The following is a 26,381-nucleotide window of genomic DNA, read 5'->3' as shown; positions in this document are numbered from 1 at the left end:
GCCCAGACGTTTTCGATTGGAGATAAGTCGGGTGAATTTCTTTTCCAGTTCATTAGATCTATTTCCGGATGATTCTCATTCAAATACGCCATGGTTGCACGTGACTTGTGTATACTCGAATTATCTTGTTGAAATATAAATTTACCGTCCGGAAAATGATTGTCTACGACATGAGGGAAAAACGTATGTTCCAATACACCAATATATTTATCGGAATTAAGGTGCCGTTCTATTCGCGCTAAGGTGCCAATTCCATGATTTGAAATATAACCCCACACTGGCACAGAAAACCGTCCGCTCTTCTGGATTGAATGAATGTTAGCCGCATCATATCGGGTCCCTTTCTCTCTCCACACTCTTACGTGATGGTCCGTAGATGAACAAAATGTTGATTCGTCGCTGATGACAACTTCATTCCATTCGTTCCTCCAGTGAAGGTGAGCGCGTGCAAATGCTAGGCGTTCTTGTTCGTGCTCTGGTTTGAGATATGGCTTCTCCGCGGCGATACGACTGTGTAGCCCAACGTCACGTAATCGGTTTCTAATCGTTGTTTCCGACGCTTCCAATTCCATGATGGATTTTACAGATCGAGCAGTGGTGGTAGGATTATTCACAACAAGAGCAGCAATAACGTCGTCTCCTTCTACAGTGGTAACGCGTGGAGTCCCAGGTCTTGGTTTGTCTGTCAATGCCCATTTTCACCATAAGCGGCTAGCCATGACCTCACGGTTGGCTTTGAACAACCCAGTTGCTGCGCAATAAAAGGAACACCCCTACCAGGCTCATGTAACGCAACGAGCCTATTGCGAACTTCTTCCTGTGATAATCTTGGAATACTGACTGGTGAATGAGTGAGACAAACTGATAGTCTTTATATAACAATTTAAGGTAAAAAATATATTCTAACACATATTTGTTCTATTTTAAATATGCCACGAAAAAACCCAAATTGGGTTTTTTCGTGGCATTTTTAAAATATATGTTGCACATTTCACATTGTAAATAAAGGGTTTCTTGAGAAAGGTTCGTCATCTTGATTATGGCGAATCCCAATTAGTTGAAGACAATGAACACAACCACTTTCTCAAATGTAGGCACCACTTTGTGACCCATGCTATACTTTGAATGTGGGTATTCTCCTTTTCAGTGAACCTTTATTTCCTCCACCAAGCGGTTTTCAATGGGTGACATATTGAGGGAATTTGTTGGCCATTGAATTTCTAGATGGTTCTCTCCGAAATGCGTCATTTTCAACCAAACGTTCGTGCAGACTTATGTTGAATCTGACATCAAGAATCGCCCACTAATCTAGATAGAAATCTTTCACCACCCCCTGGAATTTGCGAACCATAGTGGAACAGAATGTCGCACCCGTGGCCATATCTTCACCGGAGGAAGATTTGAAGTTTCATTCCACAATTATTGATTATATCTTTGTGCAACATTAAAGGGTATATCTCTATCCATAAGAATATGGCTCAAGGCATTGATTCCGTGGGGGACGTGTATTCAGAAAATTGCAATTAACATCACTCACCCTTTACTGGAATGTCATTCGGTAATTCGGACGAGCTATGCTCAACTGTTCACCTTCTCTTTAAAATCATCCCAATCATTCAAAACCCCCTATTTAGCAGTTGGAAATGGAAAGTGGAGAGTGTAAAAAAAAAACGCTTAGTAAAAAATTTATTGAAACAACAATATAAGATACGTTTTTTTATACCCATTGTATCAGATCAATAATTTGCGGCTTATGATTGAAACAAGACGTCGCGAGAGAGAAAGTTTTTAATCGCGGCGACTGTACAAGTTAGTGAACGCCAGGAGTGTGGCGCACTCCTGTAAGCCAAGCTTCTGGGCGGCAAAGTTTGAGGGAATACGACACATGTCGGCGATCCTACCCTATAGGTGCCGACTGTCCCGTGTCCGCCGGAGGTGACTTGACCCCAATTCCACCTTCCGTCACCTCCCAAGTAAACCTCAATCCTTCCCTGCTTCTACACATACGACCTAGCGGCCCCCGTCAGTGCTGGGCCGCGTAGGGTCTCCCGCTCAATTCTTCCTGGTGCTCAAGGCCTAACGGCTAAGCACTAGTGTTGTAGGTGGACAAAAAAAAAAAGTTAGTGAACGAGACGTGATTTCAGGTAGCTAATTGTTTCCGATTAAGTTTAATTAGACTTAAAACTTAGTGAAGTCGATACCTTAGGTAAAAACAGTTAAAAAATTAAATTAAAAGAATTTTAAAAACAGTTAAAAAATTAAATTAAAAGAATTTTAAAAACAGTTAAAAAATTAAATTAAAAGAATTTTAAAAACAGTTAAAAAATTAAATTAAAAGAATTTTAAAAACAGTTAAAAAATTAAATTAAAAGAATTTTAAAAACAGTTAAAAAATTAAATTAAAAGAATTTTAAAAACAGTTAAAAAATTAAATTAAAAGAATTTTAAAAACAGTTAAAAAATTAAATTAAAAGAATTTTAAAAACAGTTAAAAAATTAAATTAAAAGAATTTTAAAAACAGTTAAAAAATTAAATTAAAAGTATTTTAAAAACAGTTAAAAAGTTTTTAAAACGATCGTGAAGATCTTTAACGATTTTGTCTGGCTTTATTCATTAGGACAATCACCTGAAATAAATTATTAAATTTTGAGACCGAGAAAAACGCGTTATCGTGAAATCAGTTCGGTGGGCTTCAATTTCGTAGCGTTGGGAATAAAATTTAACTCCCAAAATTTAACGCAAAAATTTCTACCTTGAATTTCTATCTAGCTGTAATCACTTGTTTTTCATCACTTCGTTTTTCTCTAGACTCATGGCTTTGTTCACTTCAAGTTTTGGTTTTAGTTTGAGTTTGAAGAAGGAAGAAAGCCAGGCGCCTAGCGCCCTCACTGGTGGTTTTAGGCGCACCTTCCCAAGCCGTCCGCTCCACCGGAGTGCCAAACCAATACCCGATTGTCCTAAGCCTTGTCACGGGTAATGAGCGGGAAAATTTAAATATTCGAATAATTTCGGGTATTAAGAAATTAAGTTTTCGGGTATCGGGTCGGGTACCCGACCCGATACCCGACCGGGTAATTTTCGGGTACCGGGTACTCGCACAGGCCTACTACGTAGTCGTGTGATTTCGGGTATCAACGCGAGCGCGCGATTACAATCTGGTGACGTCATTTTTGGTAAGACCCGAGAGTGCCAGTCAGTGACGTCACCAGATTTTAGCGACTTCTGATTGGCTTGCTGATTACAGTAGTTCTCAAAGTCGCCGCTATGGGTAGGTGGCGCTGATCAGCAATAAATAAGGCTAATTGAACATAAAATATTTATAGGCGTTTACTGCAAGTGTAAATTTGATACAAAACAGCGAAAGTTATTGGTATGTGTATTTTACCTATACATTGACATAGCGTTTAGTAGCAATGGTAGTCACTAGGTGGCGCATAGATAGTATAAAAATGACGTAATTCTTTTTCTCCCTACTGCGGAGTAGAGTCTTTTTGTAAACACATCGAAGTAGATGTGAAAGCCCTATTTTCTCTTTATTAAATATTTTTCTAAGTCGAGAACGAGTTTATTTAATCTCTAAACCACACACATATAGCAACAATGGTAGCAGAGCGTGGTTAGAACACTTAGTAAATAATTTTATTTAAAATTATCGGAATAAACTCAAACATAACTATAAGACAAAGGCTTAGAAGAATGGCGGAAGGAGGCTCTCTTTTCACACTGGGGCAAGTAACAAAGTTAACATCTACAAATTATCGGACATGGAAATTCGAAATGGAAATGGTTCTTCGCGAGAGAGGTGTTTGGGGAATCGTAACTGGAGACGAAACCTTACCTATAGGAGCAACACCAGCGGTTCAACAGTCATTCACATTGAGGGAATCAAAGGCTTATTCATATATCGCCATGGGTCTGAGTGAAGACATGAGGCATGTTCTTGAAGGCTTTGATGACGCTGAAGATATATGGAATCATCTTCAAACCATATTTGAACCGAAGTCAAGAGCAAGAATTTCCGTTTTGCGCCAACAGTTTTATTCAATGAAATATACACCCGAGGTTGGCATTCCTAATTATATTGGACAAATAATGGATCTACGTCGACAGTTAGAAGATGCTGGACGATCGGTAGATGACGATGAAGTTTCTTATCAAATGATAGGATCTTTACCAGAATCTTATGAAGTAATAGTACAAGGATTATATCACGCACCTGATACTCAATTTACTCCAAGTAATATCAAAAACTTATTAATTGCCGAGTATAATCGACAAGAAGAAAAAGAAAAACAAAAGGATACGGTGACCGCTTTCACAAGTCAAACAATGTACCAAAAACAACCCCAAGAAAGGAAACGTGAAAGTAAACAATATGAAAAGAAAACCTTTCAAGGAACCTGTCATCAATGTGGACAGAAAGGGCATAAGCAAAGGGATTGCCCACATGATAAGTACAAAAATCAACAGAAAGTAAAGAAGAAACCTCCAACAGAGAGAGGAGCATTTTTAGTTTCATGTTATCCTACAGAAGAAGCATTAAATGAATGGATTATCGACTCTGGAGCTACTCACCATTTCTGCCGAAATAAAGAATGGTTTAGCACCTACACATCTGTTGAAAAGGAAATCAACCTTGGAGAAGGAAAAACCCTAGCTCAAGGATTTGGTAACATATGGATTAGAGTTGAACATGACAACAGAACTGTTGAATTATGCCTTAAAGAAGTATGGCACACTCCAAATATGGGGAAAAACCTAATATCTACACGACTGATGGATGTTGCTGGTTACAAAGTAATAGTGGAAAATCAAACGTTCATTGCATATTTTCCTCCACCACAAGGACAAATTGCCTTTAAAGCTAAATTGCGCAATAACTTTTACATACTAAAAACAGAAATTTTCAAAAGTGGACCAGAAGCACATCAAACCTCACAAGCACCTAGCAGTCACAATATAGAATTGTGGCATCAACGTCTAGGACATGTGAATGAACAGGATCTTAAATACATGGGACAACACGAGATGCTGCGTGGAATAGATGTTTTGAAGGGACATTTAACAACATGTAACCCGTGTAAACTCAGCAAAAGCACAGCACAATCTCATAGAAGCCTTACTGGCATTCGGAGCACAAAAATTTTGGAACTCATCCATTCAGACGTTTGGGGTCCCGCTCCTATTACATCATTAGGGGGAGCGAGGTATTATGTATCATTTATCGATGACTACAGCCGTTATACACGAATTTTTACAATGACAAGAAAAGATGAAGTTCTCAAATGTTTGGAACTATTCAAGAAACAAGTGGAGAATTCTACCGGAGAACGTATTAAAACGATTCGTACAGATAATGGTATGGAGTTCTGTTCCTCCAAATTTGAAGAATATTGTAACCAAAATGGAATCAAACACGAGCGCACCAACGTATATTCACCCGCTATGAATGGCGTTGCAGAAAGAATAAATAGAACCCTGATTGACATGGTCAGAACCATTTTGGAAGAAACCAACTTACCAAATACATTATGGGCAGAACTTGTTCATACAGCTGCGTATTTAAAGAATCGACTGAAACATTCTCAATTAAAAGACCAAGTACCATTAGAGCTCTGGACTGGCAATAAACCCAGTGCAAGACACTTAAGACGCATTGGATGCCTAGCTTTTGTACATATTCATAAGAAACAAAGAAAACACAAGTTCAACAAACGGGCAAAAATGGGAATTCTTATTGGATATGCATCACAAACACAGGGATACCGTGTGTGGAATCCAGAGGATAAGAAGGTCACAGAAACGAAACACGTAGTATTTGATGAAAACATTCTAGGAATGACAAACTTTCCTCAAGTTCAAATCCATGACAACCTAAGAAGCACTCAATGGTATATGTTTAACGATGAAGATAAAGAAGAGCAAGTTGTTACAACGGATACAATAAATGAGGCACCTCAACCAATTGACAATGATGATCAGACACTTCAACCAGTTGATGACCAGACACCTAATCAAGATAAACCGTCTCTACCTCCAGGTTGGTTAAAGGAAGTGGTTATACGAGCATCTGGCGCAACTGCAGGGCAATTGGACATATATTATAGAAATCCGGAAGGAAAACGACTACGTTCTACACCAGAAGTTAGAGAATATTTACGAGCAAACAATCTGACACATGACATCAAACTTTTCAATTTCTCTAAGAAAGATTTACAAGCTTCAATGAATACATATCTGAATAATGACGAAGATGAGGAAACAGAAGAATTCTGTGAAGCTTTATGTGCTGACATAAACATTCCCAAGACATATACAGAAGCGATTAATTCTCAACAAAAAGACCTTTGGGTTAAGGCAATGGAGGAAGAAGTTCAAACAATCAAGGAGAGAAATGTTGCAGAAACTGTAATTAAACCCGAAAACTCAAAAATCACTGGCTGTCGATGGGTCTTTGCTATTAAGAAAAATCAAGCAGGTCAAATCGTACGTCACAGAGCACGATTAGTCGCTCAAGGTTTTGATCAAATACCAGGCTTCGATTTTGAAGATACATTTGCACCAGTCATACACTTCTCCCTTATTCGTCTATTCATGGTCATTTTTATCGTACTTTTGGGATGGAAACATTGTCACATTGACATCAAAAATGCTTACTTATACGGACAATTGGATCACGAAGTATACATGAAATTCATTCCCGGATTTGAATTTAACAATCCACAGACTCATTGCCTCAAATTAAACAAGGCACTATATGGGCTTCCTCAAAGTGGACGGAAATGGTTTGATAAACTGGACACAACCTTTAAAACATTTGGTTATCAGAAAATCAAGGGAACCAATTGTGTATACTATATCCCAATGGAAGCAGTAATACTAGTTTACGTTGATGATATAGTGATATTCGCAAGAAATGACAAGATTATGCAAAAATTATATGACCAATTAGCAACAGTCTATGAAGTAAAGCTTCTTGGCCCTCTTCAGAAACTATTAGGAGTTCAAGTAGAAGAAACAATGGATGGTTTAACATTACATCAAGGTCAATTCATAGAAGACATTGCCAAAAGATTCAAAATCACCAGTGAAATCCCGGTATCATTACCCTTAATTCCGAGTGCAAAACTATCAAGAAATGATTGCCCGGTTGATTCATCCAAGGAACAAGAAGAAATGAAACAATATCCGTATAGAGAACTCATTGGATCACTTTTATTTCTGGCGCAAAGGACGCGTCCAGACATATCATATGCCATAACAGCATTATCACAATTCAGTTCTAATCCTGGATATACTCATTGGCAACGTCTTTGTCAATTAACTCGTTATATCATAACTACCAAAGACTACAAATTACGATATCACAAAGAAAAAGGACCAACATTGACCCTCTACTCGGACAGTGATTGGGCAACTGACACAGATTCAAGAGTATCAACATCAGGATACATATGCTACTTAGGATCATCTCCTATATCTTGGAGATCAGTCAAACAAAAAACAGTCACACTATCAACAATGCATGCAGAATACATAGCACTCACCGAAGCAGTCAAAGAACTTTTATGGCTATCACCTATTTTGAATGAACTAAAAACCGCATTTCATTTAAACATCGAAAAACCAACTATTTTTTGTGATAACGAATCAGCGATATTTTACACGAAGAATGCAGCGGAAACACAACGATCAAAACATATTGACATAAAATATCATTTCGTAAAAGAACATTATGAAGATGGTTTATTCAACTTGAAGTATGTGCAGTCAAAAATGAATGTTGCTGACATCTTTACCAAGGCATTACATAAGATTAACTTTTTAAACCTGATCAGTTTACTTAGATTGCGTTAAAATATGTTTGTGTTAACTATTTTTAGTGTTATTATTATTTTGTATATAGAGTAAACGGTATGTCAAAGTGGGGGAGATTATTGGTATGTGTATTTTACCTATACATTGACATAGCGTTTAGTAGCAATGGTAGTCACTAGGTGGCGCATAGATAGTATAAAAATGACGTAATTCTTTTTCTCCCTACTGCGGAGTAGAGTCTTTTTGTAAACACATCGAAGTAGATGTGAAAGCCCTATTTTCTCTTTATTAAATATTTTTCTAAGTCGAGAACGAGTTTATTTAATCTCTAAACCACACACATATAGCAACAAAAGTTATGACAAGTGCCGCTACTTTAACCAAAGGAATAGTCCAAATTGGGAGAAATCTAGAAATGGTTATTCTACGCGTTATTTTATTTAAACTTGGGTTATAACGAACTCGAGAAACTTCCCATTGTTTCATTTCATCTTTCAGATCTCGGGGGGAATATTTCTTTAACAAATCCTGAGCTTCGATTAACAATTTATCGAAAGGCAAATCGCGATCGGGTAATTTTGTAAGGAAACTGTGAACGCAAGGCATTTCGCAATCTAGATCCATTATTTCATCTTCGAAGTGTAAAACAATGGCTGCTGAAAGGTATAAGGACATCCAGGGGTCACTGGACAAGAAGAAATCAAAGAGTCTAACAACATCATCGTATTTTACTAAGACGTGACCAAACCACGTGATAACCCAACTTAAACAGAACATAACACCAACTTCGGATTTTTCTAAGAAATCCTGTAAGGCGTCGCTAACTCTACCGATTAAAGGATATATGTGTTCGATCATTTTTGACGTGTTTTCCATCGTTTCTTCCATGAAAACGCTTAAATGATTTGTCGAAAGCTTTTCTATTATATTAAAGCCTATTTCTTCACCTAAAACCAGTAAAAACGTCACGCAAATATCGTGGTAACCTAAAATAACTCATTAATTAATTAGGTTTTAACGAACTTAATTTTAAAGGTTTTATCGATCAATCATACCTTGGTAATAATGTAGCTTTGGATGTTTAATTAGTATTCTCATAATTAAGGCTACTAATTGGTCTTGCATTGCTAATCTTTGCTGTTCTTGGATGCTGGGAGGGAAACGTTTTAAACTACGATTTACGTCGAGTACAACTTGCGTGTAATAAGGATGGCTTTCAATTTCAGATTGCGATGGTTTGGGTGATGTGGCAAATATGTCGGCTTTTATCAATTTAGGCCAAACTTTTCGTCTAATGTCATCAGAAACTAGTCCGTATTTCTCAGTCGCGCATTTTTTAAGACCTTTTAAGCTGTTATCGCGTAAAGCTGACATAATTTTGACGGTTTTAACCTTTTTGGAGAAAAGATAGGCAGTTTCTTGTTGTGATGGGTCATTTTCATTTAGGGCGATTTCGGATACCTCGTTCGAATCTGACATCTTTCCGATCTAAAATTTGTAAAATTATTGTTTAAAATGCATTAATTGTTACGTATTTAATCATTTCTAACCGGAAATTAACGTCAAATTACAAAATAACCTTGTGTTTACGCTAAAAATGCTAAGCCTAATTCACTGACTGTGCGTTAGGTAGTAACTTAGTAAGCAGACGATTATGGTTTATTTCCAGGGCAGGGTGAGAAATAAGGCGGTGGCACTGGGCAAATGACCAGTTTAAAAATTGCTTTGACCAGTTTATTTATTAAATGCCTGGGGGTCTAGTGGTCACCGTGACCACTTTTTAAATTCCCCTTCTTTAGGAAAAAAAATAAATTCCCAGTAGTGGGTTATAGAAATTAATCCATTTCAGTGCAGCTCATACAGTATGTAGAAATATTAAGTGGTCATTGACCAGTTTTTTAATTGAAACCCTTGGGCTCTACTGGTCAAATGACCAGCTTAAAAAATTTCTTTATTTCTCACCCTGTTCCAGGGCTGATTTTCGAGTCTACAGCAGGCTTGGAAATAAGGTTTATTTCTGAACTAGTCCTCCGGACCAGTGACCCCTGATGTCTTAAATATGAAACTGGTCCCGGGACCAGTGACCCTTCCCCAATTTATTTTTCTACTGGTCCCAGGACTTGTGATCGTTCTCTCTTCTAAAAAAATCTCTCTCGGCTTATACACAACTGGACTCCTGGAGTCGAAATTCATCCGCCCCATACTGGAGTCCGCCTCCAATATATGGAACCCGTACCTCATCCAAGATATCACTCTCCTTGACAATGTTCAAGCGAGAGCGTCCAAACTCCCGTTTCAACTTCGCGATTTACAACGGTCTGACCGCCTATCGGCTTTACAGTGGCCCAATTTACAAACTCGCAGATTATACCTCGACCTTGTGGTCTTATACAAAATATTGCAACAACCAGACCAATCTTATTTCGCCTCAATGAAATCAACCATCACGCGTGGGAATACCCTGAAACTACATCTCCCCCACTCAAAACGTAACTCTGTCAAATTCTCATTCTTTCGTCGTGTCATCACTCCCTGGAACAAACTGCCCCAAGAGATCGCTTCCGCTCCATCGCTGGCGATCTTTAAACGGAAGCTCCGACTCCACCTGATCTAACTACAAAAAAACTGGCTATATGGCACCAAGCCCTAGCCTTGACCCGGACCCAGAGCAAAAAAAAAAAAAAAAAAAAAAATGTTAAAATGAAAATAATTAAATAGGTCCCCATATCAATTTTTAATAAAACTAGGAATTAATAAACTAGTCATTGGGACCAGTGACCCTCACGTTGTGAATAAAAAAAGTGGTCCAACTGGTTTTTGACCTGTAAACCTGTCTTATTTCCTAGCCTGGTCCTGAGTCCTCTCTCTGCGCGCCGCCCGCCAAAATATCTCCCGATTCGAAATAGTTGCATTTAGGGGTAACTTCAAATTCGCTTTACGTAAGCACCGAAATTTTTGAAAACCAATTAGTCTCGAGTTTCGAAACAGATTTTATCGGTAATTTAACGGTAATTAAAGTAGATTTTAATTTATCTCAAGTTTTTAATAGTTTAAAACCCAAAAAGCACCATTGTTATTTAAAGTTTGAAATTGAATCTAGCCTATAGAGCTATTTCAGAGGGGGTAATGGCTACGTCAACAATGCTATTTGCCCATAGAGAAAACCCTCACAAAATGGCCGCCCTACACTTTCAAAGGCAGGCCCAATTTTCGTAGCAGACGAAATTTTTCCCCCACTGAAATAGCTCTATATCACTAGCCCTAATTCAACGAAATTGAACCTGGATCGCTAAGCCTAATTTTCAAACGAGGCCCAAATTCTTTTTAAATCTGATTTCAGTGATTTCAACTTTCTAAAATGACCGAGTGGATTCATTGTAACAATTGCTATTGCAAACCTAGCGTTGACAAAAGCTTTAATTTGACCAACTGTAGGCATTTATACTGCGAAACTTGTTTAAACAAAAGTTAGAGAATTGAACTAAACCAAATTTAAACGAACCTTGGTTATAAACGATATAATTTTCTTTAATTAGACAACAGAAAATGTTTCATTTGCGAGACAGACTGCGTTGCCATTCCCATAGCATCGGAGGTTAAATTTGATTTTATCTAACACTTTAATTTAATCATTTCTAACTAAATATAATTAATTCTCCCCCAGTTAAAACCAGAGGTAGCAATGTACCTTAGCAATCCGATGGATCTAGCCAATAAGATGGTGAAAGACATGAAAAACGTACTGAACTCCCTTATATAATAATTAGGCTAAAATTAGGTTAATTAAATCATCTTAAAACGCTAGGTTGTAGACTTTCAAAATAGCCAAATGGCTAGACTACTATCCCACAAACAACGAATGACAGATAAAACTATGCACCTCTTGGATGAATACAAAAAAATCTACAATGAAAATAGGGATCTAAAACGGTAATTATACAGTTGCCTTGAACAACAGCAACAACATTGCGTTATTAAAACTAATTTTAACGTAATTTAAAGTACATTGGAGCGTCAAAGACAAGAGGACAACCAACTTAAACGCAACTACGAAACAATTTGTCAGGAATATGAGCAAACTCGCAAACAAAACGAGCTCCTGAAAAATCAAATAAAGCAACAGAGAATTGCCATTCTGAGCAACTGCAACGGAAACGGTTCTCAAACTAGTATGGATCGTCCATCACCTAGCGGCTCAATCGCCGAAACTCCTAACAACTTTGACAACAACTTTAGGCAATTATGTTTTCCCCCAAATTAATTAACGTGTTTAACTTAATAGATTAAACTTAAATTTTAAATTTAGATTAACTCCGGGAAGCAATGGCTGTTTAGTGCGACTCACCTTAGAAACTCCACCATTCGTTGGACCAATGCGTCTTATTCGTACATCTTCGAGTAATAATAACCACAACACCGGAACCACCCCAAAGAAGCCCACAAAATAGAGTACAATTTGGTCGAAATTCCTCCCAAACTCAAAGAGGTAGTCCACTTAAAGGTTTTGGGGTTTATCTAATTTAGATTTAATTTTAATTAAATTAAGTACGTATCTATTAAAGGCGGAGGTTCCGGCAGTGTTTTTCAAACCCCATTTCAACCCAACTCCTCAGAAAATTCTCGTCCTTATCCAAAATTTCTTCCCTAACTCGACGTGTTTAAGTTAAAGTGTTCATGCAGGAATAGATTTAACTTTAGAAGTAGGAATGGAGAACGGCGGTTAGTTTTTACCTCAGTCCGACTCATAGACCACCCAGTATAGAATAGTGTACTAAGGGAATTTTTGAAGGAAATATCAATTTATTTAAGCCTAATTAGTAATTACCCGAATACCAGGCAAATAATTTTGGGTACCCACACCGATAACTAACTATTCGTCTAACTTTTAATACCTGACTACTACCCTACAACCACAAAAATTCGGGTACCCGCCCCGGTGCCCGATAACAGTATTTTTGATTACCCGAACCTGATTCGAAATTGAAAAATCACTACCCGCACACCCCTAATTAGAAAATATCTTTGGTTTTTTTTAAACTTTTCGAACTTTAAAATTAAAACACTTTTCCCGGTTTAATTTTAATTATTAAATATTTTTACGCCCATTTAAAGGATTTTTTCTTCTAATTTCAGATCGCTTTACACTGCCGTTTAAAGTTAACAAGAATTCGACTTAATCTTTAAGTCGATATATAACCATTTTTTCTAAATATTCCTGTATCAAAATTAATACATTTATCTATTATTTTTAACTATTTCTGTACCAAAATGTAAACATTTCTTTCACCTATTTTTGTATCAAGATGAATACATTTAACCACTATTTTTAACTACTACTGTATAAAAATTAATACATTTAACCATTTATAATTAACTATTTCTCCCAATACATTTAACCAATATTTTTAACTACTACTGTATAAAAATTAATACATTTAACCATTTATAATTAACTATTTATCCCAATACATTTAACCAATATTTTTAACTACTACTGTATAAAAATTAATACATTTAACCATTTATAATTAACTATTTCTCCCAATACATTTAACCAATATTTTTAACTACTACTGTATAAAAATTAATACATTTAACCATTTATAATTAACTATTTATCCCAATACATTTAACCAATATTTTTAACTACTACTGTATAAAAATTAATACATTTAACCATTTATAATTAACTATTTCTCCCAATACATTTAACCAATATTTTTAACTACTACTGTATAAAAATTAATACATTTAACCATTTATAATTAACTATTTATCCCAATACATTTAACCAATATTTTTAACTACTACTGTATAAAAATTAATACATTTAACCATTTATAATTAACTATTTCTCCCAATACATTTAACCAATATTTTTAACTATGACAGTATCAAAATGAATACACGTAACCACCAATATATAACTATCACTATATAAAAATGTTTAACCAAACCCCCTCCATTTATTAATAGTTTAATCAATATATTATAACTATTGCCTTATCCAAAAATGTGTATTAAAAGCTAACTACCACTAAAACTGTACCAAAATACATTACAAGAGTACTACTACCACCTTATCAATGTAAAACACACGTTAAAATAAAGAAAAAGTTAAAACAATATTACCTCTTGGAACATCACTGCCATAATCAAAGTTTGAGTCGCCATTATACCGAACAAAATCCTGTTGAGCCGCATTATTATACTGTTCCTCTAAAATCCTTTCTTGACGCTTTTTCATCTGCTCCAATTGCATTTGGGCCGCTTCTTGTTCCTTCTATATCAAAAAGAGTTCAATTTGAACTAAAGGTAAAATTCAGGTACCACAACATTATCTTTTATTTATTTATTTATTTTTTCTTTCAAGCTATAATGTTATGTTACCTGAACTTTTTCTTTAAATAAAAACACGTCAATTCTTTTAATTAATTATATATATAAAAATTCTTTTAATTAATTATACAAAAAGGACTTGGTTTGCCCAAGCCTAAAAGACAAAACGATAAGAGTTTTTTCCAGTTGACTGAAGCGCGGATATTTTATTTTTCTATATAATCTTTTGCTCTGCGTCGATTTGGCAGAATGAGAGGGGGGGTCGAATTTTGGGAACTCGCGACGGAAAAAATAGCTATAACCTGATTTCAGACCTAACTAAGCAATTTTTTTTAAAATAGATTTCAAGCTATAATTCACGCTAATTATAATCAAAAAAAGCACGGACAATGATAATTGAGTATTTTCAATTAACATAAACTATTAAAATTAGTTAAAAGAGCAATTATTACAAATTAGTTGCACTGCTATTCCCTAGATGGCGCTTGAGTATGGTGACAAACATATAAACACAAGCCCTTCAAATTTGAATATCTTCAATTTGACCGTGTATATGTTAATTAAATTTCAATGAGTAATCAAGTCTATTGAATTAAAGTAAATACTATCGCTTTTATACCAGGAATCACCTTACAAACTAGAACTGACAAAAAAATTACACGAATATTTCTGCACTCTAATTTTAAAACTTTAATATCTTAAAATTGGTGCGCACAATCTTGACTAAATTTAAGTATGTTGTTAAGCGTATAAAACTCTATTAGAAACTGTTTAGCTTATACCGTGAATCGTCCCGGAAGTCGGTCATCTAGGCAATCAAACCTTAGAAAACTGAAAAATGACTTTTATTATTTCGTAATAATCAACTTAAATGTTGAATATCTAAAGATTGGCGCGCACGATCTTGATTAAATTTAAGTATGTTGTTAAGCCTATAAAACTCTATCAGATACTGTTTAGCTTATACCAGGGATCGTCCCGGAAGTTGGTCATCTAGGCAATCAAACCTTAGTAAACTGAAAAATGACTTTTATTATTTCGTAATAATCAACTTAAATGTTGAATATCTAAAAATTGGCGCGCACGATCTTGATTAAATTTAAGTATGTTGTTAAGCCTATAAAACTCTATCAGATACTGTTTAGCTTATACCAGGGATCGTCCCGGAAGTTGGTCATCTAGGCAATCAAACCTTAGAAAATTGCAAAATGACCTATAATTATGTCGTAACATTCAACTTAAATGTTGAATATCTAAAAATTGGCGCGCACGATCTTGATTAAATTTAAGTATGTTGTTAAGCGTATAAAACTCTATCAGATACTGTTTAGCTTATACCAGGGATCGTCCCGGAAGTTGGTCATCTAGGCAATCAAACCTTAGAAAATTGCAAAATGACTTTTATTATTTCGTAATAATCAACTTAAATGTTGAATATTATAAAATTGGCGCGCACGATCTTGATTAAATTTAAGTATGTTGTTAAGCCTATAAAACTCTATCAGAAACTGTTTAGCTTATACCGTGAATCGTCCCGGAAGTTGGTCATCTAGGCAATCAAACCTTAGTAAACTGAAAAATGACTTTTATTATTTCGTAATAATCAACTTAAATGTTGAATATCTAAAGATTGGCGCGCACGATCTTGATTAAATTTAAGTATGTTGTTAAGCGTATAAAACTCTATCAGATACTGTTTAGCTTATACCAGGGATCGTCCCGGAAGTTGGTCATCTAGGCAATCAAACCTTAGAAAATTGCAAAATGACCTATAATTATGTCGTAACATTCAACTTAAATGTTGAATATCTAAAAATTGGCGCGCACGATCTTGATTAAATTTAAGTATGTTGTTAAGCCTATAAAACTCTATCAGAAACTGTTTAGCTTATACCAGGGATCGTCCCGGAAGTTGGTCATCTAGGCAATCAAACCTTAGAAAACTGAAAAATGACTTTTATTATTTCGTAATAATCAACTTAAATGTTGAATATCTAAAGATTGGCGCGCACGATCTTGATTAAATTTAAGTATGTTGTTAAGCCTATAAAACTCTATCAGATATTGTTTAGCTTATACCAGGGATCGTCCCGGAAGTTGGTCATCTAGGCAATCAAACCTTAGAAAATTGCAAAATGACCTATAATTATGTCGTAACATTCAACTTAAATGTTGAATATCTAAAAATTGGCGCGCACGATCTTGATTAAATTTAAGTATGTTGTTAAGCCTATGAAAAACTGTTTAGTTTATAACAGGAATAGCCTTTAGAGAATAAGGAAAAAATATTTTATTGTGAAGTTAACCCAAATGTTGTATTCTTAAAACATATTAGGCCTAGTTTCAGGTGTTTTTCTGTTAGTTTAGCGTCAACCTATTAGTTTCCCATTTTGAAAGTTTAAAATAGTAAGAGTTTTGACTTGTACTCGTGCATTTCCCATGCACAGAGGATTGAAGCTCCAAACCGAATAACATTGATGGAAAGCCCAATTCTAGGATTCTATGAACCCATATATTTACTAAGAGCGCCTGTAGAAATGTTTCTCCCGTCGAGCTTCCAAATTTAAGGATAGGTTATTGAGATGGTTGTTGGTTTGGAGTTCAACTTTATCAGAACTAAGCCTCGTTCTATTTTAATACAAACAAAGTGGTACTTACAACTCTCGCCAACGTGAAGGCTGGTTGACACACTTGGGCATTTAATCACAAATGTAATCAAATGCCCTTAGAGAGTCTCCCGCGTGCTAAAGAAACGCTACTAGATACGCGAATACTGGGGAAAGGCATTATTGGATTTAATAGAACCCCCTCCTCAGTTAATCTAGTTTCGTTTTATCAGCACTTATTTCTTTAATAACAATAATCTAAACTATACACTAAGCCTGTGGCTTGTTTACAGGTGGTTCCCTTTACAAAGATAGGGTTAAGCTTAATCAAATTCTGCTAGAAAGATATTTCTACAGTTTTGAATATCCTTTATATTTTGAGGACCGAGACATCTAGTTGCTACCCACTTAGCATATAGACACATAATTGGACCACAATTATAATTATCCTCTTGGGTGGGAAATGTATGACAAAACTCGCGTTCGATAATAAATTCATACTTAATACAATGAAATATATGTTCAACTATTGGTTTAAGGACTGTAACTATATCCATCGCTACGTCTTCATTACATTCGCGCGACCCAAACGGATCGTAAATTTTTATTTTTATTATTGTAAAAGTTATATTATCTATTACCTCTAATGCCGCTAAGATATAATGAGAATGAAAACAAACGGGAATTAGAATTAATTCGAATTTTGCTATGTTATATACTATTTCTCTGTATTCAAAGTGGACTTTCTCTTCTAATTTTAACCGACTTTGCACCCCTTGGTAAAAGGTGGTGTCCAAAAACAGAACTGTTTCATTTTTTTGTTGTAAAATCGCGAAATACTTGTCTATCATGTTGTCTGCAAACCATTCATTAGAATTTATAATTTGCATCTCCCTATCTGTTAGTCGAATATATTCTCTACTATAATTTAGATAATCTTCGGGACTATCTTTTAAATTTGTCAAATCAATTAACTTATCGTCATCGCTACTTTCCGATTCAGTTTGTGATCCTGATTCTGGTTGCAACTCTAATGCGAGTCTTTTCTTGGACACAGGAAAATTTTCGCTTTTAATAATTTTCCTTTTTTTGGAAATATTTGGAGAAGGGGGCCTTTCTCTATAATATTCAACTGGCTGATAAACTTTGGGAATATCTGGGAGCCAATTATTTATGCTATTTACCGTAGATATTGGGTTTCTCTGACATATAAACAATTTTGGACTAATATCATAATCGTTATCAAACTTTTTCTTAAGCTGGAAAGGCTCTGGTTCCGTGATTTGGGAGGACTCTTGTCTCAGAACTCGAGGAGACTCGGGTTTATTAAGCTTGGGAGGTTCGCGTTTCTTAGTTTTAATTTGGGCAGAATCATCTTTCTTAATCCTAACCCGGGGAGAATCCCCTTTCTTAATCCTAACCCGGGGAGAATCCCCTTTCTTAATCCTAACCCGGGGAGAATCCCCTTTCTTAATCCTAACCCGGGGAGAATCCCCTTTCTTAATCTTAACTCGGGGAGAATTGCATCCTTTTTCGGATTTTGAAAGCCAATTTGATAATGATTCTTTTGGGGCACGCTGGTATGAGCCTTTGAAACGTTTACATTTTATTTTATCTTCTGGACTAGCATGTTTAAATTTTTCTTCTAGACCTTCGTATTTTCTTAAGCTCTTCTTTTTTCGATTGGAAATTTTTAATGATTCGTATAAAACATCGGTGTAAATGTTTTTGTGCATATTGTATAATTCCTGCACGACCTCATCGGGGCGAGAGGTACCCTTAACGTAACCGTTTACTTTAATAACGCGATTGAACATTTCCGCGTGACCCTGGGTTGGTGTTTCGTTATCTATGTAATTAATTACGCCAGTTTTAAAATTTTTACGAGGATTGTATGTGGTTGGTGTGGGAAGGTTTGCTGCCTCAAAATGCCTTTTTAAATCACCCATTAAGAGCTTTGTCCACAAAGTGAACGTTGGAAAGTAGTTCTTTTGTATATATTTGAAGAATTCTTTTCCAACTAAAGGGTTTACTTTAAACTGCTCACACGATTGCTCAGCTTTCATTACGGCGCAAAGGGCCTTTTCTATAATTCTGTCACATAACTCGCGACAAACATTTCCTTGTCCTCCAGACAACCAGAATTCTTACTCATTTTTCTTTTTTGAATTTTCTATAATGTCATCCATTTTCAAAACTGACTTATTTAATATAGTATCTTTTTCATGATCTAATATCTCGGGCATAGTGCTAGTGCAAAATTCATCTGAAGTTTTTCCAGGCGGGGGTTGCAAATTTTCTGGTAAAATTACGTAACTGCTATCTTTGTGGGTTTCTTTCGGGGTTCCCGCCCCGTTTACCGCGATCAAATTTTTCAACGACGATTTGTTATTAGCACATTTATCTTTTAAATCATCAACCCAATTGGAAAAATCGTTAAAATTATCCATAAAAAGTTTAGTCTGGTATTCCGAAGTTAGAACTATGGCAATACTGTAAAGCATTTTCTCAAAATCTTTCAGAAGCCTGCAATTTATTAAAACGCTAAGAGCGTATAGTCCTACTCTATGGGGAAAGCCTGGCTTCAAACACGACTTAGCCAGGCGAGATCCATCCTTCATCATGTGACAAGTACCACAATGAAGGATAGTTTTATTCAAGTCCTCATCATTGGCCTCACCCCTCAGGATTCTAAGCGACCTTTTCAAGTACAATGGGAGTGTTTCCATGTTAAAAATAGCTAAAGCCGACAAAATTAAGACTAAACTTCGGTCGCTAGAAATAAGTGCTGGAGTTTTTCTTTCATTTTGTTTTAAAAGGGATTGTTGAGCTCGATCAAACCGTCTGAGCCAACATTCTATACCGGCTAAACTCTGATCACTTGTGAGGTGTTCCGCTAATGGGATTGGGATCGATTTTTTACTCGCGTCTGGGAAACTCATACTAATTACGTAATACCATGAGTTAATAATATGTTAGCTCCCTATAAGTTACTCAGGCTCCATAGGCGTAATGTATCCAGCGATTTCTTCTCATTTCGCCCGCGCGGGAAGAAAATCCGAATGTTGCGCTCCCTCTTGTCGGAAATAAATCCCGCTCGTACGGCTCACCGACCTCGAGTCGTCGGCTGCTTTTTCACCAAGGGAGTGTTTTAGTCTTGAATGTTTATGTTCTAACAATTTAACATTAAATCAAGGCGTTTGTGTCAGTACTGAGACAAAAAAGTGCAGGAACTCAATGCAATTTGCCGATATTGATGAAGAATGCTAAAGATAAGAGTTGTTAATGTGACTTGAAACCAGAAAATTATACAACAGCTAAATCCATTCCACTGATCTCATAACTGTTCTCTTAACCGAGGCTACTGAGCGAAATATTCGGCTGCTTTAATAGCTCCGATATCATTCGCTAGCTTCCACTACACGCGCTTCCGGGGAAAAACCGAAAAGAAGAGTAAATTTTCGTTCGCGTGTTGGCCGCAGAGCGTCGCATATAATTGGGAAGCCGGCGGCGCGGGAGAAAACGCTGGAGTATAAAAATGAATTGCCTGAGTAACTTATAGGGAGCTAACATATTATTAACTCATGGTAATACAGCATACGTTTTCCCTCGTATTTCTGGCAAACCCCGCCTGTTGCATCCCAGTACATAGTGGCTTGGGAGCAATATTCGCGATATATAGCGACAGACGATTTTGTATGCAAGTCTATAAAAAAGGGAGAGTCGCCCTTATCTCTAATGTAACCGTTCATTTCCGGGTTATTCTTTTTTGAAATTATACTCGAATGCATATTTTCGTCATCGCGTTTCAGTTTTCTTGCCTCGTATTTCACTTGCCGAATAATGGCTTTATTATTGACACCTCTTTTCAAATTCCCCATAAGCACGTCCCTTTTTGAAGTTTCCCCGTTTAGTTTAAAATGCATATTCAAAGGTGGTAAGTTAGGGTTATCTATGAAATCCTTCCTTACAAGACGTCGCCTCTCCCCTCTTAGCTGAGGAGTTGTTATTGTGTCTCGATGGTGATAATATCTTCCTGAATTTTTAAGCTCGGCTTTAAAACTTCTAAAAATAGTAAGGCCACAGATGGCTTCGCACTCCGCCCTTGTGCAGTACATATTGCAGCTAAACAAAATCCATCCCTTCACAGGGTCGGGAGCATAATGGCTTCGAAAATACCACATACACCGTGGATTATAGTCTCTGACAACGTCTGTTATTATGTCCCTGTAGCTATCTGATAGTGTTTTACTATTAATCCTCCCTTCGTTCATGCGCTCGTACAATTTTTTAGGAAATTCAAAATTTATTAAGTTATCTATTTCTACACTATCAAGTTTTTCTCGCGAGTATATCTGCTCTCCTAAAACCTCTACACTTAACTCTTCTGGAAATAAAGATGATGTGGATGAAACTTCAACACCAGTTTCCCCACTACAGTAAGAAAAATTATCTTCATCAAGTTTATCTACTCTGCTACTTTGTTTATCTGCCTCATTTGACGAAAGTTCCTCCCTTAATCCTTCTATACTACAGTTTAAATCGTTACTCTTTAAATAGCTTGAAATAATAGAGTTATCTAGGGCATCACCGGACCCCGTCTTGCCATCAGATATATTATAGCTGGAAGGTTTAGTCAAAGAGGGATAACTAAAACGAAAAACTTCAAGTGAAGTCCAATTATCTATTTTTTTAAGAAATCTTTCTGATGGTTCGTCTCTATAAGATGATGTGAAATTATAAAGGGAAGAAGGTCCAGTTAAACTATCAGATTCATAAAAAGCCAATACCCACTTTTTTGAAATTTCTGAAGATGCGTTAATGGAAACTAAACGCCGACTATCATCATAGCAAAGCCACGTTTGGTAATCGTGGTACACGTATGCTTTATAGTGGGGGTTTCTTTGTTTTCCTATCTCGTTTGATTCACTAAAATCGCTATCAAATACTACACAGCTCTTTAGCTTAAAACATTTTCCAGAAACATTTATAAGGGGAGTCAAATCGCAAGGTTTAGAATTAAAAAAACCTTCCAGGTTTCTACTATTTTGAAAAATCATAACGTTATTATCGCCAAAATACGCGGTTTCACACTCTTTGCCGTTGCAATCGTATTAGGAGCATGTTTGATAATTTTTTTCCACATTAAAATTGTTGCTATTTACTAAATTTTCAATAGATACACCTTCAAAGTCTGGCGGAATATCAGAGTGTTTTTTAAAGCTAGGTTCTGGATCGGACTGTACATTGCACTTGGAACATTTACGAGTTTCAGTATAGCTGAAACTCTTTGGGAAAATTTCATGAATTAAATCAAAACATTCTACAGGATCTTGTATCTCGCTATACTGTAAAATTCCTCTAGACAAAACCTGAAGCCTACGCAAAAAGCACTCAACATCAATCCTGGAGACCGGGTGAATGTTATTTCCAGTAATTCTGAGTTTATTAATAAATAGATTAATATCATTATCCCTAGTTCCCTTTACATTAAAGTCGGACAATTCCATCAGTGCTTGAAAAAGAGCATTAGCCCAACAATTATTTGCTGTATTAACGATTCCAGGTCTCATTTTACTAACTAAACAAGGGGCACAAGTGGCAACTAGGTTTTTTCCCATTAGTTCTACAGCCTCTTCGCTTTCGTTATAATACATACACTCGTAATGAATCCATTCTTTACATTTTGTGCATTCGAAGTATTTTCCGTAATTATCGGGCCTTCTACAAAAACAATACAGCTCGCGAGAAGTAAGAGGGATGTATTCATAGACTGACTCTCTTTTTGGATTTTTCGACCTTTTTGATCGCCTTACGTTAGGCTGAGAGACATATTTACATTTACTCCCGGTCAATACTACGGGCTCAGAAGCGTCAGAAGACGCTCCGATAGCCATTACTAAATTTATAGAACTAGGGGTTTCATTCGAGGTCTTTAAGGGTTCGAAATTCTCTTTTAAAACTATGGGCTCAGAAACGTCAGGAGACGCTTCGATAGCCATTACTAAATTTATAGAACTAGGGGTTTCTTTCGCGGGTTCGAAATTCTCGGGTAAAACTATGGGCTCATTAGCCATTACTAAACTGATAGAATTAGAAGTATTATTCGCGGACAAAACTAGGGGTTCAACATTCGCGGGAAAAACTAGGGGTTCAACATTCGCGGGAAAAACTAGGGGTTCAACATTCGCGGGCAAAACTAGGGGTTCAACAATCGCGGGCAAAACTAGGGGTTCAACATTGGTGGGCAAAACTATTGGCTCAGAAACGTCAGGAGACGCTTCGATAGCCGTTTCTAAATTTTTGGAACTAGGGGTTCGCTTTTCGTTCAATTCTTTTTTATCAACAAGTTCGCGAAACATAGTTCCTAATCCTCTTTGAACCTCGTATACGTAAGAATCTTTAGAATCTTTCATGTACCTCCTACGAAACATTCTAGCTGCATTTTCGTGGTTTTTTTTGCTAACCCCTAAATCTGTGGCAATTGCTCGAAAAAATTCAAGCTTAGATGTCTCACGGAGAGAAATTTTTGTTTCAAGATACCTTTTATACATGCAATTAACTAACGTTTCATTACTTACTCCACAATGCTGTGCGGTGAAAGTCATTTCAAAATCACTAAGTTAACGTCGTTAAAAAAAAACTAAAATTTTCCTAACCAAATTTTATAATATTTCTAATAAAATTAATAGTTTTAGAATATCGCCAAACAACCAGAGAAAATATAATGATAATCTTCTCGAAATGGTCTAACAGCGAATAGAACTAGTAACTTATTTTTCACAAGCTTATATGGTACTCACTTCTATCGAGGGGCGGCTCACTTGAAATAAAGTGTGTGAAAATCGGGAATTTTTTATTGTGGCTAAAAAGACGATGTTTCCATCAGAAAATCCAATTTGAAAATATCTACCTAGTTTCTAGTATGGATGTAGTTGAACGTTAATAATGTTAAGAGTGAATTGCCCCTCGGTAACATTGACTTCTAAAGTTTAAGGGTACACTATTGTTAGAAAGCCTAGAATTTGGGGTTTTTTGGGGAATCCCATAGGTCCACGATTTTATTTTAACCATAGACCAACATTGAAAGCTAGAAGGTGTAATTTTTTCAATAGACAATTTGTAAAAAGGGATAAACTCAGGAGTTCACTGTCCCCAAAGCCTACAGCGAATGAATACGCCAAAAGGCGACGTTTTCCCCTCTTTATTCCATAGAAGCAGGAGTTCATAACCCCGAAGGAGGGTTATGAACTCCTGATAGAAGATATATATTGGTAGAAAGTATAACATTTTCATTTCAATGGGATGACCTTTTTACAGTCCTCCCTCCTTTTGTTGTTAAACAAAATAGCACTGAGTGTTAAAGGGAGAATGAAATGGTCTGACATGCATTTTTTAAATATATTTATATTAATAAAACTTAGCAAAACTTTTCCGTTAATTTTATATAATTTTCCAAAGCTTCAAAAGTTGATTACTAAACCAAGACTGTGTTTTTATAATAAAGCCAGAGTTAACGCGAGTGACCAATTAGCAACTGACACCAAACATGCTTTATTCCGTGATTAAAAGCGCGAACTGAAAGGTTTTTGTTAAGTTTCATTAATGATTTTGATGATATTTTATCAATTTAAATCTATTAAAAATGGTTTTCTGACCATTTGATTCTCCCTTTAACTTTATGGGCACACTTCGAATTAGAATACAATACGTTTGAAGTTTCGGCAAGGAGGCTTCTCACAACGCGGGGTTCTATTGACAAAGCCAATATTTTCCAATTTTTAACAGTGAATGTAACATTGGTTCTTTCTACACAAGGATAAGGTCAGACACCCTATTCTAGGAAAACCCTCATCCTATTTTTACCTCTCCGTGTGACGTAGTCCAGGAGAGGTTCTGTAACGGCCGTGTGTGTCTGTGTGTGTGTCTGTCTGTCCGTTGTTACACCCACGTGACCGCGTTCGCAGTTTGCGTATCGGAGCAAACGTGTTCGCCATTTCCGAACTGCTTTCACAGTCACGGAAATGGCTCCTCTACTTGAGTTCTCACACCACCAATCTTCTGGTCTTTGTCCATACCACACGGACACTAGTCTGTTCTTACTGGCTGCTAATCACCACCATCTTCTGGTCTTCGTCCATTCCACGTGGACACCAGTCTGTACATACTGGCTTCTAATCACCACCATCTTCTGTTCTTTGTCAATCCCACATTGACACCCGTCTGCACTTACACTGCCTTCTAACACCACCATCCACTGGTCTTCCGTCTATTCCACATAGACACCAATCTGTATCATTGGCTTCTACTCCATTATCATCGTTTGGTTTTAGGATATACGCGGCGATCAGCTAGGGTTACGAGAAACGTCTAGCCTCCCTAAGGTAGGATCGCTACCAAAGGTTTTCGCAATTGCGCTTTTTCCTTACTATTATAATGGAAACGAATCGTATATATACCCCAAAATTTGAAGAAAGCGGGAAGAGGGGTACCCTTCACTTTAAACGTCAATATTAGCAAAGTTTGAGAAGATAATAAGTATAACTTTATTTTAAACGATTTAACTATTATTAATGTTAATTATTGAAGATTAAAATAATTAAAAATAATTATATTTATTTAAATATTAAAGATAAACCTCTCGTGCAAAGAGAGAGATTATCATTGCCTCCTATATCTACCAAGGCCCGTGCATGCGATATATTTCCTTCATTGCCTCCTATATCTATCAAGGCCCGTGCATTGTGATATATTTCATTCATTGCATAAACATAAGCGAGATTGTTTTGGGAAAAAAATACTGCTTCCACTAATGGGTTTATACTCCTTGTTACTGTTGTATAGAGTAATCATGATAAAAGCTTAAAAAATTACGAGAGGACAGACCTTTTTTATCCTCATTCAAAAATATTTTTTGGTGCTAAGACTGCTTTAAAAAATCCAAACGGTTAGGCATTGGTAAAAAAGACAAATGATATTTTTCAAATCTTATGAGATAACGCCCACCTAGTTGAAAATTGCCGTTTTTTATCCGCGGGAGCCATTCCTTATGAGAATTTCGATGCTAGTAGGTTGTCAATTAAACTACCGGTATATTATTGTTGTTGGAAATTGGATATTAAGTCAAATTAAGTGGTTGTAAAGAGCCAGCAGGTTTTTGCCACTTCTTTTTGTGAGTATTTGATTTTTATATGTAAAATGGAGGAAGATAATGTTGAGAGTAAGGATGAAATGCGGGAGCGCAAAGCGCGGGAAAGGATGAGGGCAAAAGGTCGACGTTTTCATTGGATACTTAAGGTTATATAATCTTCTCGACACGGAGAGGTAATATTTTGGTTTTCCCGACTTGTTTATTTTCTTTTTTCGTATCCTACGAAAACAAATATCTACCAAAGTGTACATAGAAAGATAGATAATTGTTATATTATTGATAATTATTGATAATTATTTTATCTCTTTGGAGCTCTTAACATGTTTTATAGGTTATTTTTCTTTAAACACTTACAATGCTACACTAAAAGTTGTTAAATAATAGGGGAACGTAGCCAGGAATCATCACACACAGGAGTTTTTTTTTTTAATTACTTTTGTTGTCAAATAATGGTTTTCCTTTCATT

At 36.2% G+C, this 26,381-nt stretch overlaps 3 protein-coding genes across 7 annotated transcripts in view; 1 reads left to right on the top strand and 2 right to left on the bottom strand.

The window, feature by feature from the left end:
• LOC149615364 (5-hydroxytryptamine receptor 1-like) overlaps positions 1-3,372 on the bottom strand; it is a 42,569-nt gene extending 39,197 nt beyond the window's left edge. The window contains exons 1-2 of one of the 2 annotated variants that reach the window (XM_089856419.1): positions 1,724-3,372; positions 1,538-1,626 (exon numbers count right to left, since the gene is read on the bottom strand). The gene's annotated coding sequence lies outside the window, so the exon portion shown is untranslated. Of the gene's footprint in view, positions 1-1,537 lie in introns of both variants that reach the window. The other variant, XM_089856420.1, reaches the window with a different exon arrangement.
• A 4,344-nt stretch (positions 3,373-7,716) lies between these two features.
• LOC149615362 (TBC1 domain family member 20-like) lies at positions 7,717-14,371 on the bottom strand. Of its 3 annotated transcripts, XM_089856422.1 has the most exons (4): positions 14,210-14,371; positions 13,952-14,102; positions 8,875-9,307; positions 7,717-8,805 (listed from the first exon to the last, which is right to left on the bottom strand). In XM_089856422.1, the coding sequence occupies exons 2-4, from the start codon at positions 14,021-14,023 to the stop codon at positions 8,141-8,143; spliced, it is 1,170 nt and encodes a 389-aa protein (XP_089712548.1). In that variant the 5' UTR covers positions 14,024-14,102; positions 14,210-14,371; the 3' UTR covers positions 7,717-8,140. The 3 variants fall into 3 exon arrangements, with proteins under 3 accessions (XP_089712548.1, XP_089712549.1, XP_089712550.1); XM_089856423.1 differs by lacking the exons at positions 13,952-14,102; positions 14,210-14,371 and adding an exon at positions 9,370-9,787; XM_089856424.1 differs by lacking the exons at positions 13,952-14,102; positions 14,210-14,371 and adding an exon at positions 9,399-9,491.
• On the top strand, positions 10,558-13,950 carry LOC149615363 (zip homologous protein 4-like). 2 transcript variants are annotated; one of them, XM_089856427.1, is made up of 8 exons: positions 10,558-10,816; positions 11,160-11,286; positions 11,356-11,414; positions 11,484-11,558; positions 11,625-11,749; positions 11,822-12,055; positions 12,126-12,305; positions 12,953-13,950. In XM_089856427.1, exons 2-7 carry the CDS (start codon positions 11,178-11,180, stop codon positions 12,265-12,267), a joined length of 744 nt encoding a protein of 247 aa, XP_089712553.1. In that variant the 5' UTR covers positions 10,558-10,816; positions 11,160-11,177; the 3' UTR covers positions 12,268-12,305; positions 12,953-13,950. The 2 variants fall into 2 exon arrangements, with proteins under 2 accessions (XP_089712553.1, XP_089712552.1); XM_089856426.1 differs by having other exon boundaries at positions 10,559-10,827.
• Positions 14,372-26,381: the final 12,010 nt, after the last annotated feature.

This window comes from Phalangium opilio, unplaced genomic scaffold (genome assembly GCF_054372755.1).
Source record: "Phalangium opilio isolate 3A_F unplaced genomic scaffold, DU_Popi_V2 ptg000217l_1, whole genome shotgun sequence".
NCBI lineage: Eukaryota > Metazoa > Arthropoda > Arachnida > Opiliones > Phalangiidae > Phalangium > Phalangium opilio.
This window is presented reverse-complemented; position numbering and strand designations above follow the sequence as displayed.